Genomic DNA, 13,064 nt, shown 5'->3' with positions numbered 1-13,064 from the left:
AGCAGCCTTTATTCTTAAGATACCTCTTTGTAGATATTTGTGGTTTTTGAAATTATTTCCTTTTCTTGAAATGGTTGAAGCAAATGGCACAGATAATCAGATATTCTGAGTTAGGATGGAAATCAGCTGTTAAACTGACGAAAAAGCCACCCAACCCCAAAGGAAGTCTGAGGTTTTCCATTCCAAATAGTAGAATTAATTAAATTATAAGCAGACTTTTATTTATTATTTTTTTTTATTTATTTTTGGGACAGAGAGAGACAGAGCATGAACGGGGGAGGGGCAGAGAGAGAGGGAGACACAGAATCGGAAACAGGCTCCAGGCTCCGAGCCATCAGCCCAGAGCCCGACGCGGGGCTCGAACTCACGGACCGCGAGATCGTGACCTGGCTGAAGTCGGATGCTTAACCGACTGCGCCACCCAGGCGCACCTATAAGCAGACTTTTAAACAGAGCTCTAAAATGATTGAAAACCCTTGTTTGTGAAAACAAAGTCACAGAAACCCTGGCTTTGTAAGGGAGGTTCTCTGAGACGTAGAGCCGTTGCTTTCCCGTGCTCCAGGACTAGAGGAAGGCAACACCAAATGGTACAGTAAGAATCAACAGTGACACACAGTTTCATCTTTAAAATAGGAGTCCTTCATTTTTAGAACACTATAGAAGCATTTCCATAGCATCATAGAAAGTTGCTAGCACGGAACTTGGATTGACGCATAGGACAACCTGATCCACAGGCCTTCTGTTTGACCCTAATGCCATATCATCGCCTTTTAAGTTAATTTCATCAGCCACGAAAATACTCTGAGAAAAGCAAAATCAGCTCTCTTGCTGTCATTAACAGTAATGCGATTAATTTTTCTCTAATAAGCAGCGTCATAAGTGTTTATGTTATGTTTCCATGGGAACTTTTTCTGCATGTATATTTTACTGTTTCCCGAAAGAAAGCTGTTATAAGACAAACATGATATTTGGCAGTAAAATGAGGTAACAGTTATGGAATTTCAGAGGATAGAGAATTGAATTAGAAGAAAAAGAGTCAACCACACTTTGGCTCCTTTAGTTGTTCATGTCAATCAAAACAGACCAAAGCCTCTTCCAGGAAATGAATATAGAAAAGGCTTTTCTTTACAGAGAGAGAGAGAGAGAGAGAGAGAGAGAGAGAGAGAGAGATTATTTAGTATGTTTTTGTCTAGTTTTGTTCCAACACAAAAGGGTAAATAGTGACAGACTTTGAGGAATATTTAAATGTTACCATACTGTAAATGACCAGCAAGTTTTCACTATAAAATTCATGGATCTGAGCTTTAGAATGGTCTGCAGAATGACCACAGCTAATAACAGCTCATAGCAAACAAAAATAAACAACATGTTACAACTCAAGTCTGATTTACAACAAAGTCACATCATCCTATCTTCAAATTTTCTAATAGACTTTAGTTTTTAGAGTACTTTTGGTTATTAGTTTTTAGGTTCACAGTGAAAGTCAGTGGAAAGTGCAGAGGTTTCCTGTTTACCTCCTGCCCCCTCTGGTGCGTAGCCTCCCCCATTGTCAGCATCCCACACTAGAGTGGTACATTTGTTACAATTGATGAATGCATGTGGACTTCTCATAATCAAAGCTCATAGTTTACATAAAGGCTCGTCTTTTATGTTGTACCTTCTGTGGGCTTGGACAAATATGTGATGACATATATTTACAATTCTAGTATCATACACAGCAGTTTCAGTGTCCAAAGATCATTAAATTTTGACAGAGTAGATGGAGTTCAAAGATACCCACTTTGGTTTTCCCTTTGGAAAACTGTTTGGGGATTATTGAGAGTGAAACACAAGGTATTACAAATACTACAGATATTGCAACTCTTATCAGGGAGACAGGCAATATGCATACAACTATTTTAAATCATACAGGATGTGGCGAAATAGTGACTACGTGTTTCCTTAGAACAGTTCCTTCTGAATTTAGTGGTGACTACTTTTTGATTTTTGAAAATCCGATTTTTTTTAAGAAACAAAAATCTTTGTGTACTAAGCCGCTGCATGTTCCCTATGTTGAAAAGGAATCTCGTCTACAACACCGTCACTTTTACACACATTTTCCATTTCTTTAAACAGGACAGGCCATACTTTGTAAATCTGGAGTTATTATAATGTAGCATTTTATGATGAGATGTTACTTTTTATTGCCTGAGACCGTTCTTTCTGATGCTCGGAGTTGTTTCCAGTGATTTGTAATTACAAACCTAAAATATATCATGTGGGTACTTCACTTCCTGGTCTATGTTCGTATTTCATGCTAAAGTAAGCCTGGAACCAAGACCCTTAAGAGTTGCAAACATAGTGTGTGGAACGTAGAACAAAACACAGAAGTATCAAAAATGCCAAGCAGCCTCTGCTAGAAACATCTTATTGTTTATTAGAAACAAGGCTGCACTGCAGAGTGGAAAGGAAGACGAAGACAAATGTCTCAACACCTGGAATCAAGTGAAGAGTGGTATTAAAATGTTTAATATCCTGTTTTTATGAAACCCCCCACATTATGAACGATGTAATAGCTTACATGTATCTTGGGTACATTTGATGTGGCTTTTTTGTTGTTTTGCAATCTGAGGCACTCCCTCTCCCCTGAGACACAGTGCAGCTTGAAAAGGAGGGAGAAAGATAGAGGCAGAGTACACAGGAACCCTTCAGGAGAGTAGTATTACCAAGTTTTCCTACTAAGCTTTGATTTGCTGCTGTAGTTTCTGATAAGTAACCTATCCACTGTTTCCAAACTCTACATTCATATTTTTTTGGACTTCTCTTTATCTTAAAATACATAATATTCATTTTCCCTAACCAAAAACAGTCATTCATACTTACGGGTAAAAGCAGTGATAACCCTTACGGTATGAAACAGGTGATCAGTTTGTGACTATAAAATGTTCAATTGTCTGAGTTAATTTAATTGTAGTTTCTAGATTCCCTTCATCACAAACGCTTTTGGGTCACCCCAAAGTACACAGCAGCACTTGACAAACACTGGACGTACAACTTTTTATTAGTGACTTGTCTAATCAACTCTTTGAAATTATTTTTCTAGCTAAACAGAATATATCAGAGGCTACAACCATCGAACTGAATATCCTTGCAGAAACTGCATCATCCAGTTTTTCTGAAGAACTACAAATGGTACCTGACAGAACAACACCAGTCATCCCTTTAATCACTGACTTACCTATAATTACAACAAAGTTCCCTCCTGTGGGAAATATAGTCAGTTTTGAACAGAAAACCACAGTTCAGTCTCAAGCTGTCACACACAGAGTAGCCACTGAATCATCCACACCTACTGGGAGTACCAGAAAGCCTTGGGATTTGGACTACGACTCACCTTCTGCATCAGGACCACTTGGAGAGCCAGACATATCTGAAATTAGGGAAGAAGCACCCCAAAGTACAACCGTCATCCCCCGTCCTGCTCCCGATTCATGGGATGGTGTCAGGGAAGACATACAAACACGAGAATCAGTTACCCAAATTGAACAAATAGAAGTGGGTCCCTTGGTAACATCTATGGAAATCTCAAAGCACATTCCTTCCAAGGAATTGTCTGCAACTGAAACACCATTTGTATCTACAACAATGACGTTGGAATCCAAAACTGAAAAGAAAACAGTAAGCGCTATTTCCGAATCTGTGACCACAAGCCACTATGGATTCACCGTGGGAGAAGATGACAGGGAAGACAGAACATTTACAGTTAGATCTGGTCAGAGCACCTTGGTCTTTAGCCAAATACCTGAAGTTGTTACAGTGTCAAAGACATCAGAAGACACCACCTCCACTCAACTAGAGGACAGGGCGTCAGTCTCAGCCTCAACAATTATTTCACCTGTAACTCTGCCTGACAGTACTGAATCATCTACGGACAAATGGGAAGAGAAACAAACTAATGGAAGGATAACTGAAGATTTTTTTGGCCAGTATGTGTCCACTACACCTTTCCCATCACAGCATCATACAGAAGTAGAATTGTTTCCTTATTCTGGTGATAAAAGATTAGTCGAGGGAATATCCACAGTTATTTACCCCTCTCCACAAACAGAAATGGCACAAGGAAGAGAAAGAACAGGAACACTAAGTCCAGAGTTGAAAACAGATACTTACACTGATGATGAGATACAGGAAAAGATTACAAAAGATCCATTTCTAGGAAAAATAGAGGAAGAAAACTTCTCTGGAATGCAGTTCTCGACCACTTCCTCAGAGCAAGTTCATCTTACAGAGTATTCAGTGGAAATGACCAAACCTTTTTATTCTCCAGCACTGACAACAACAAAGCCCCCAGAAGCAAGAGATGTGGAGGAAGACTTTATGACAACACCAGTTGAATTAGAAACAGATGGCTATCAAGAAACTACAAAGTATGATGAGGGTATTACGACAACACATTTGAGCCACAGCACTTTAAATGTGGAGGTGGTCACTATATCAAAATGGGCATGGGATGAAGATAATACAACATCGAAGCCTTTAGAGTTCACAGAACATGCAGGCCCTCCAAGATTCCCCCCTGTCTTACTCACTACTACAGAAGTGAGTGGAAATGATAAAGAAATCCCAAGTTTCACTGAAGATGGAGGAGATGAATTTACTCTTTTTCCAGATAGTACTCAAAAGCCATTAGAGGAGTTAACTGAGGAAGATACAACAGGCCACGGGAAATTCACAGTTGGATTTCAGCCAACTATGTTAACTGGTATTGCAGAAAAGCCAACTTTGAGAGATTCTACAATCGAACAAAGAGTTCCACTTGTCACAAGCACGGAAGGCCAAGTTGTTTATGCAACTACAGAAGGAAGTGCTTTGGATGAAGGAGAATATAGGGATGTCTCTAAGCCAGTATCTACTGTCCCCCAATTTGCCCAGACTTCGGAAGTAGAAGGATTGGCATTTGTTAATTATAGTAGCACCCAAGAATCTACTACTTATGTAGACACTTCCCATACCATTCCTCTTTCTGTAATTCCCAAGACAGAATGGGGAGTGTTGGTACCTTCTGTTCCCTCAGAAGGTGAAGTTCTGGGTGCACCCTCTCAAGACATACATGTCATTGATCAGACTCATCTTGAAGCAACTCTTTCTCCTGAGAGTCTAAGAACAACAACAAAAATCACGCAGGGAACAACTCAAGAAGAATTCCCTTGGGAAGAACAGACTTCAGAGAAACCAGTTCCTACTCTCAGTTCTGCAGTTGACACAGCCAAGGAGGCAGCAACACCTTTAGATGAACAAGAGAGTGATGGGTCAGCATTCACAGTCTCTGAAGACAGATTGGTGACAGGTTCTGAGAGAGTCCCAGTTTTAGAAACAACTCCAGTTGGAAAAATTGAGCATAGTATGTCTTATCCACCTGGTGCTGTCACTGAGCACAAAGCAGAAACTGATGAAGCAGTAACACTAATGCCAAGCATAGGATCAGAGGTGTCTTTAAGTCCAGAGCCTGAACGAAAGTATGAAACAGAAAGTACTAGTCCAGGGGGATTTGTATCACCTTTCGGCACCCATGTTACCCAGCTTATAGAGGATACCACTACTGAGAAAAGAGAGAAAACATCTCTAGATTATATGGATTTAGGCTCAGGATTATTTGAAAAGCCCAAAGCCACAGAAATACCAGAATTTTCAACAATTAAAGCCACCGTTCCAAGTGATATGACTGCCACCTTCAGTTCAGTAGAAAGACTCCACACGACTTCATCCAAGCCGTCTCCAGCACCCACTGAGAAACCGCCTCTCATTGACAGGGAACCCGGAGAAGAAACAACCAGAGACATGGTAATCATTGGAGAATCAACGTCTCGTGTTCCTCCCACTACACCCGAGGATGTTGTAGTGAAGGAAACAGAAACTGATATTGATAGAGAGTATTTCACAACTTCAAGTACTCCATCTGCTACACAGCCAACAAGACCACCCACTGTGGAAGGCAAAGAGGCCTTCAGACCTCAGGCGCTTTCCACTCCAGAACCCCCAGCAGGGACAAAATTCCACCCTGACATAAATGTTTATATTATTGAGGTCAGAGAAAACAAGACAGGTAAGTCTTTGCTTTCTAGACATACCAGTCAAGGCAATCTGCATTTTATCTTGAAAATTACTTTTGGAAAAAAAAAATCAACCTACCAAATGCTGCCATTAGAAGATAACTGGAGTGTGAAAATTTCTGTATTTTAGCTGCATATATTTGTACAAGAATTGGAAGAATACGTTATTTGGAAGAATGTTAGATGCGAGTGTGTTTTTTAAAGTTCTAAGAAGCCCTGCTTTGTCATCTAATATAACCAATCATCACTGTTACATCACTTCAGAACATGCAGAACAAAATGTTTTAATTTCAGTGTCTTTCCATGCATTACTACTCAAGTGTAGTACTAGACTGTGTTAACATTCCATCGGTCTTTAACTATTAACCTTCAGCACTTACATTGTGGACAGCTAAAACTGTATTGGCACATGTCTAAGGCTGATAGAAAGATGTCTACAGGTGTGCTTTGCGTTTTCTCTCCCAGGATTTTGTAGGTTTGTTGTACAGCTTGTGGGGTGGGTAACAGGTCTGTAGTTTAAGTGTTATTTTATGAAAGTTCAACATACGGTTAAGCTGTTGTCTCTTGGGTATTTTAATAAGGCTCTGAATATTTACAACAAATACAATCTAGCTCAGTTCTAGGAAATGCTATAATTCATTGTGTCACATATAATTTCAGATATGGATATGTCAGCATTACCTCTGCTCCCTAAAAAACAGGCTGTAATGTTACTTATTTTATGATATCATTGTTTTATCTCTAGGAATTTTTATGATGCCTTCTATTCTGCTCAAATATTTTATTTATCTCTCCAGCAAAATTCCTAAAAGCAGTTTCTTTACATTGAATAATACTTGCCATTTTCATTATCAAATGCAACTTATTCCTTCCTAAAGGTCAGACCACACCATCTTTTCAATTTGGTAAGCTGAGCTGAGAACACATAGTGCATACAGTTTAATAGATCAATTCAGGTTTGTATCTTTTTAATTTAGAAGTTAAGATCACTGATTTTAGTTAAATTGCTGTATACTAGTTTAAATATGTGATTTGAAAGAATAGTTATTTTTCCTTTACCGGGGCCTGAGAGGTTGGGCTAGAAGAATTTTTTTTTTTTTTTTTTTTTTTAGCAGGTTCTCTCTCTTGCTGGTAAGACATTCCCCTCAGGGTGTCATTTTCTTAAAAGTGATGCTATCCTCATTAGAGGATACCTATTGGAGTGTACCTATTGGAAACAAACAGGTCGCTCTATTCGTCAGGTCAGCTGGCTTCCATTGCTGTAGGTGGCAACTTCACAGTCATAGTATCTAGAATTTTCTCAGTGTAAAGCCTCTGGCAGAGCAGTAAGTAGAAAGGAATACATTCTCAGAGTATTGAAGGTAATGTCCACTGTCTAGTACAGTTGAAAGAAGCCAGGATTGGACATTATTGTTCTGCTAACGATAGTTTCTTGGAAACTATCTCATGTTTCCTGTTTCTTACATTCCCTTTCCACCTTTTGAAAGTAAGATTAGAAAGACTGACTATGCAGAAGTTTTTCCCAATTTAGATTACTCTCATGTTAACGTAGATTCTACGCTGAATCAAATAATATAGGAAACAGTAAAACCATTCCGCACTTAAAAACTTTTCTAAATGGGAAACTGTGTGATAAGGTTAGGGTGATCGAGTTAAAAAATAGAAAGTGTGAAACTTTATCTTCCTGGAAAAATTGCCAGTCATAAAAAAAAAATCTAAGTTTATAAATGGTGACTCAAAATGGTGGTTCTGAGTAACTAACCCAGAAACCGTTTTATACAAAGGTGCATGTTTATATTTGAGGTGTGAACTTAATTCAGCTGGTCTGGGAGACATGCCTAGGTGTGTCCTCTGCCTTCTTCCACTTTGAAAACATGGGGCCATGATTCTCTCTCATACTAGTTTTCCTTCAGCATTGATAACAATAGGTCAGAAAAGTCTGCAACGGGAATGGTCGGGATTCTCCATCAGGAGGAGATTCCGGTGTGTGGGTGGTAGGGCGGGGGCCGGGGGAAGAGATAGAGCTATAGCCTGTAGTTATCTCGTTCCCTCCCCCCATCTCTCTGTCTCCCTTTTTCTCTGTCTTACATCTACCTATCATTTTTGTACACTTGAAAGAGGCCATTCTCCCTAGGACTAAAAGCGTTGTTTATTGTCTTGATAAGACAACAAGGTTTACTCAGCTCCAACTGCTGACTTTTACTAATTTTACTTCTTTTACACGAGAAAGTTAATTTTTTAAGCATCTTGAACTTTGGCAACGGAAAACCTTAAAGCAGATGTTAAATTAATGAGTTCTAAGGCAGGTGTACATTAATAAGGAAAAATACACATGTGCCTGGAAACCAACTTTTTATGTATCAAGGCACATTTTCCCAGATTGGAAAATCCTTGGTTCATGTATGAACTTGTATAAATCTATTCACAAACATAGAACCCCCCTCTACATGTACTATATGCCCAAGTAAGCAAAAATGCCACCCGTGCTACACTAAACCAAGGCATTCATAATTTTTTGCTGTGCTCAGCAAGTCATGTAAATCTCGATTTTTTTTTTTACTACTATGAAACAAAACATGCTACTCAAGACACGTTTATGTTATATTTGCTGAAATGGATCTTAATAGCAGCTTAAGGTGCTGTTGCTGGAGGGCAACTGTAGTTAGCAGTTAAAAAAATCTGAAGGAACTTTTCAGCTCATAAAAGTTTTATGAGCTGAAAAATGCTATGGGGTGTGTTTAACAGTGGTTCGGGGGATACTGAAAACATGACTCCTGTCTACTTCAGGAGTAATTTGCACACCTGCATTTTGAAAAATTATTGAAAGCTTTTCTTTGTGAACATGTATGAAGTCTACAGGATTTAATGGTGTAGAAAGTTTTTTCAATTCTGGGCTTTTTTTTTTCTTTTTTTTAAAGAATGCTCCCCTGTATCATCTGAAGTGTCACACGTTGGGGTGACAGAACTGTGAATGTTTTGAAAAACTGGTATACTGTTATCTTTAAACCAAAGAATAATTTGTAAATGTGCAGATATTAAATTTGAATGTTATTATGCAAATGCTCATAGTTATAACCTTAAAATAGATGGCTTATTAGTTTGTTTTTTTTAAATGCGTTTGTATGTACAACATCCTATTTGTCAGGCCAGCTTGATATTATTTGTTTTGTCAGGTGGTCTTTTTTTGCTAGTTTTATAATTTACATCTAAGTATAAGGCAGGTGTAAGGCCAATATTAAACTAAAATGACATAAGTATTAAGGTACTGATAAAATTATTAATGTAATGGTATTAAAAATTAGTGACGTTTTGAGAAAGATAATTTTGGCCTCTAAATTAGAATTCATTTTGCTCGGTTTCCTTATTGGTAATTATGGTACCTTATTGCTTATATCATTCAGAAATAACTCTCATATTACCAATTCCTCCTGCATTTGTATCTGTACTTTGGAGCAGTGTACATAATGCTAATATCACTGAGGACAGGATGAAGGACAAGGGATGTTGGCTCTGGGAACAGGAGATAGATGTCTGGGCGAATGGCAATATTTGTATCATTGGGTGCGCAGTCATCATTTTTTGAAAGGCAACGTTTATACAAGATAGCTTCATATAATTTTTTTTTTTTTTTGAGAGAGAGAGACAGAGTGAGAGGAGGGAGGGGCAAAGGAAGAGGGAGACTGAATTCTAGGCAGCTCCAGACTGTGAGCTGTTAGCACAGAGCCTGACGTGGGACTCAAACCCACGAACCACGAGATCACCACTTGAGCCAAAGTCATATGCTTAACCAACTGAGCCACCCAGGTCCCCCAGCTTCATATAATTTTTAAAAATCATGTATTTTTCATTTTTATAGCATTTATAATGTAGAAAAATTACTTTAAGATTTTTTATTATATCAGATTCCTTTCTCCAAACAAAATCTTATTAGGGACACTATATTTTGAGCACATGAAAGAGTGGCTCTTCTGGTTAATATTTGAAAGGCAGCTCTGTTCCCCACTATACCCCAACACTGCACCGTTCACGTTCATATTTGAGAGGAGATCAGGAATCAGATCTTATTTTGTGGCAGTTTCTAAAATAACATGTACCTCATGGGACACCTGGGTGGCTCAGTCGGTTAAGTGTCTGAGTGCAGCTCAGGTCATGAGCTCGCGGTCCGTGAGTTCAAGCCCTGCGTCGGTCTCTGCGCTGACAGCTCAGAGCCTGGAGTCAGCTTCAGATTCTGTGTCTCCTTCTCTCTTTGCCCCTCCCCCACTCGCACTCTGTCTTTCTCTCTCTCTCAAAAATAAATAAAACATTAAAAAAATTTTTAAAGTAAAATAACATGTACCTCAAAACACAGCTAGAAAAAGAATAATAACGTCTAGCGAATTCAAAAGAAAGCAGCAATAATAATTCATTCCTGAATGAATTAACTTGAGAACATTTTTAAATTGGTCTGATTATCAATACTTTTATCTCAGCATCATAATATACATTTCTTGATGTTTACCTTTAAATAACTTTGTGTGTTGCTGAATAAAGCAAATGAAGCAAGTCTAGTTTCAATCTTACCAATGCCTGTGCGTAATCAAAGTAATGTGTAGTTACATTTCAGAACATCACATGTATGTGCAGAGCTAAGTCATCATCGAGCTCACACTTGGAGCTCAATACTTTCGGGGCATGTTATACATATATTTTCATGTTTGAACTTCAGAGATAATTTGCGAGACAACTAGGGAAAGTACTGCAAATAGGGAATGGAGGCTCATGGTTTGTGTTTAGTTTGCTGCTAACATTGGTGGCTGCGGATGCTATTCAAGTACCTGGCATGACAAGAGAACAGTATCCTGAAATTTGTGGCGCTGGTTCTGAGCTGCTTCTTCCCTTCAGAATTTCGGAACACATCCCTGAAATTGGATGGGGCCAGCGCTTGCACACAGGAGTGGTTCCCTTTGCTGGTCTCCAGCTATGGCTCCCTGCCAGAGAAGCAGTTTCTCTTTTTTCTGGAGGAAATTAGGATGGCTTTCCCCATCTCTCCTTGGCTGCCTGAAATCTAGAAAAGGATCAAGTTCCTCTTCTAACAGTCAAATAATGAAAAGGGAAGAGACTCTCTTCCCTTTGTTTCTATACTACGAAGAAAAGAATTGACCTTAGTGTTACTAAATTTATTAGTGAGTTTAACACTACATTACAGACCAGCGGTTACCTTTTTAGAAAGTCTTTCTAAGTGAAATATTTTTTAAGTGTAACATATACATGCACACACTGCTCACATATAGACATGCAGACACAAACACATAGTAGACTGTCAATTTCTTTAAATGCTCTATGAATGTTTTATTAACCCACCCACCTCGAGATACAATTCAAAAAACTGAAATTGTTTCTTCACAAGTTAAAGTTTAATAATAAAAGACATGTTCCATAGATAACTAAAAAGAACTTTATTATCTTCCTAACATGACCCGATGCCTATTCTTTCTGAAAATAGCATTTGCCATTACAACTTAGTGTTATCACAACTACTACTGAGGTGGGGCTTTATTTAAAGACAAATACCACTTATCTGTCACTGGCAATGAACTCGAGAGAAAGGCACACACTGTCTTCCAGCATAGCATAGTCAAGCAAGGTTTATCTTGGTAAAGGCAAAGCTACAACACGCTTAGTCCTTTGACAGATATTACAAGAGGCACAGAATAAACATAAACCATAAACCCTGCTTCCAAGGACTTTAAAGGCACAGAGCGTTTCTGGGGAGCCAATATTAACACAATCAAACATAACTGCAGTACAGAAACATATAGTTACACACAAGGTGATGTGGTACCAGCTATAAATGGCAGCTGGGGTCAGTGAATGAAGGAATCACTGGAGGCACAGAGGTCAGAGAATATTCTGTGAGAAGGATGAGGCTTCAGCTGGGTCCTTGTTGGAGAGGAAGATCAAAAACAAATTACTGGAAACCAGTTATTAACCTTTTGCTGCCTAACAGAAGCTCATCAGTGGGGACTAAGGAGCCACAAATATAATCAGACACTTTTCTAAATAGCACCAGTATGACAGAGGGTCACAGCCTGCTTTGGAAGATGAATGCCTTCTTAGTATTCACCTAGAAACCTGCGCAGTGTGTGGAAACCAGAGATATTCAGCCAACTTCTTCAGGAGGCAGTGTTCTCATACTACTTTCTTATCCTTCAGTGATTCATGCTTTTTTGACAAATGTAGCATCTTCTGTAGATTAAATATGTTTAACTTTCCAAAATGTATTCCCATGTCATGGTTCAAAGTGACACACCTTTAATGTTAAGTGGCATAAAGCTACTTTACGAAGGGTGGGCTACGTACTCTAAAAGGTGAGTTAAAGGTTTATAACATCTAATTCAAGTGATTTTTGACCACTAGTATTACAGAAACAAGTACTAGAGATTGGAGAGTCTGGAGTCAGTCCTTCTTTTATTTATCCATGGTGTGGACCCAGAAATTTCTTAATTTCTTTGTCAGAACTTTTTGCCAGCAAAATAGATGTAATGGTTATTATGTATAGAAGGAATAGTATTACCTAAACTTTGACCCATACTCTCTTTTCCAAGCCACAGAGATTATGAAACAAGGAAAATGATCACCTACCTATACACACACGCGCGCACACACACACACACACACATGCATACATATATACACACCTGTACATATAATATACCAATATATTTTTTTCTCTTTTACTCAAGTCAGGTAATTACCATGTACAAGATACTACACTAGCACTGGATTTTTGGAGCACGCTCTGTGACGTTCTAAATGAACATGGGTAGATAGTCTGTTGCGTTCATAGGATACACGGAAAAGACAGTTGACACAGTATAAAGAGCCTTGGAAACAGTCCTGAGTTCTTTGTCTGCATTGTTATTTCACTCTGTTTGGCCTTAAAAATTGCTTTATCTCTAGAAGCCTCAGTTGTTATAATGTTAAAAATATACAACA

At 38.6% G+C, this 13,064-nt stretch overlaps 1 protein-coding gene across 2 annotated transcripts in view; it reads left to right on the top strand.

The window, feature by feature from the left end:
- Positions 1 to 13,064, top strand: part of VCAN (versican) — a 111,479-nt gene that overhangs the window by 43,619 nt on the left and 54,796 nt on the right. Inside the window, exon 7 of one of the 2 annotated variants that reach the window (XM_040449341.1) lies at positions 3,083 to 6,082. The exons of the other annotated variant lie outside the window; for it this stretch is intronic. Coding sequence (XP_040305275.1) covers positions 3,083 to 6,082 — 3,000 coding nt within the window. The remainder of the gene's footprint in view (positions 1 to 3,082; positions 6,083 to 13,064) is intronic. 2 annotated transcript variants of the gene reach the window in all.

Source organism: Herpailurus yagouaroundi, unplaced genomic scaffold, assembly GCF_014898765.1.
Source record: "Herpailurus yagouaroundi ecotype Mexico unplaced genomic scaffold, PumYag 29, whole genome shotgun sequence".
In the NCBI taxonomy this organism is placed as follows: domain Eukaryota; kingdom Metazoa; phylum Chordata; class Mammalia; order Carnivora; family Felidae; genus Herpailurus; species Herpailurus yagouaroundi.
Note: the sequence above shows the minus strand (reverse complement) of the source record. Positions and strands in the feature narration are given on the sequence as shown.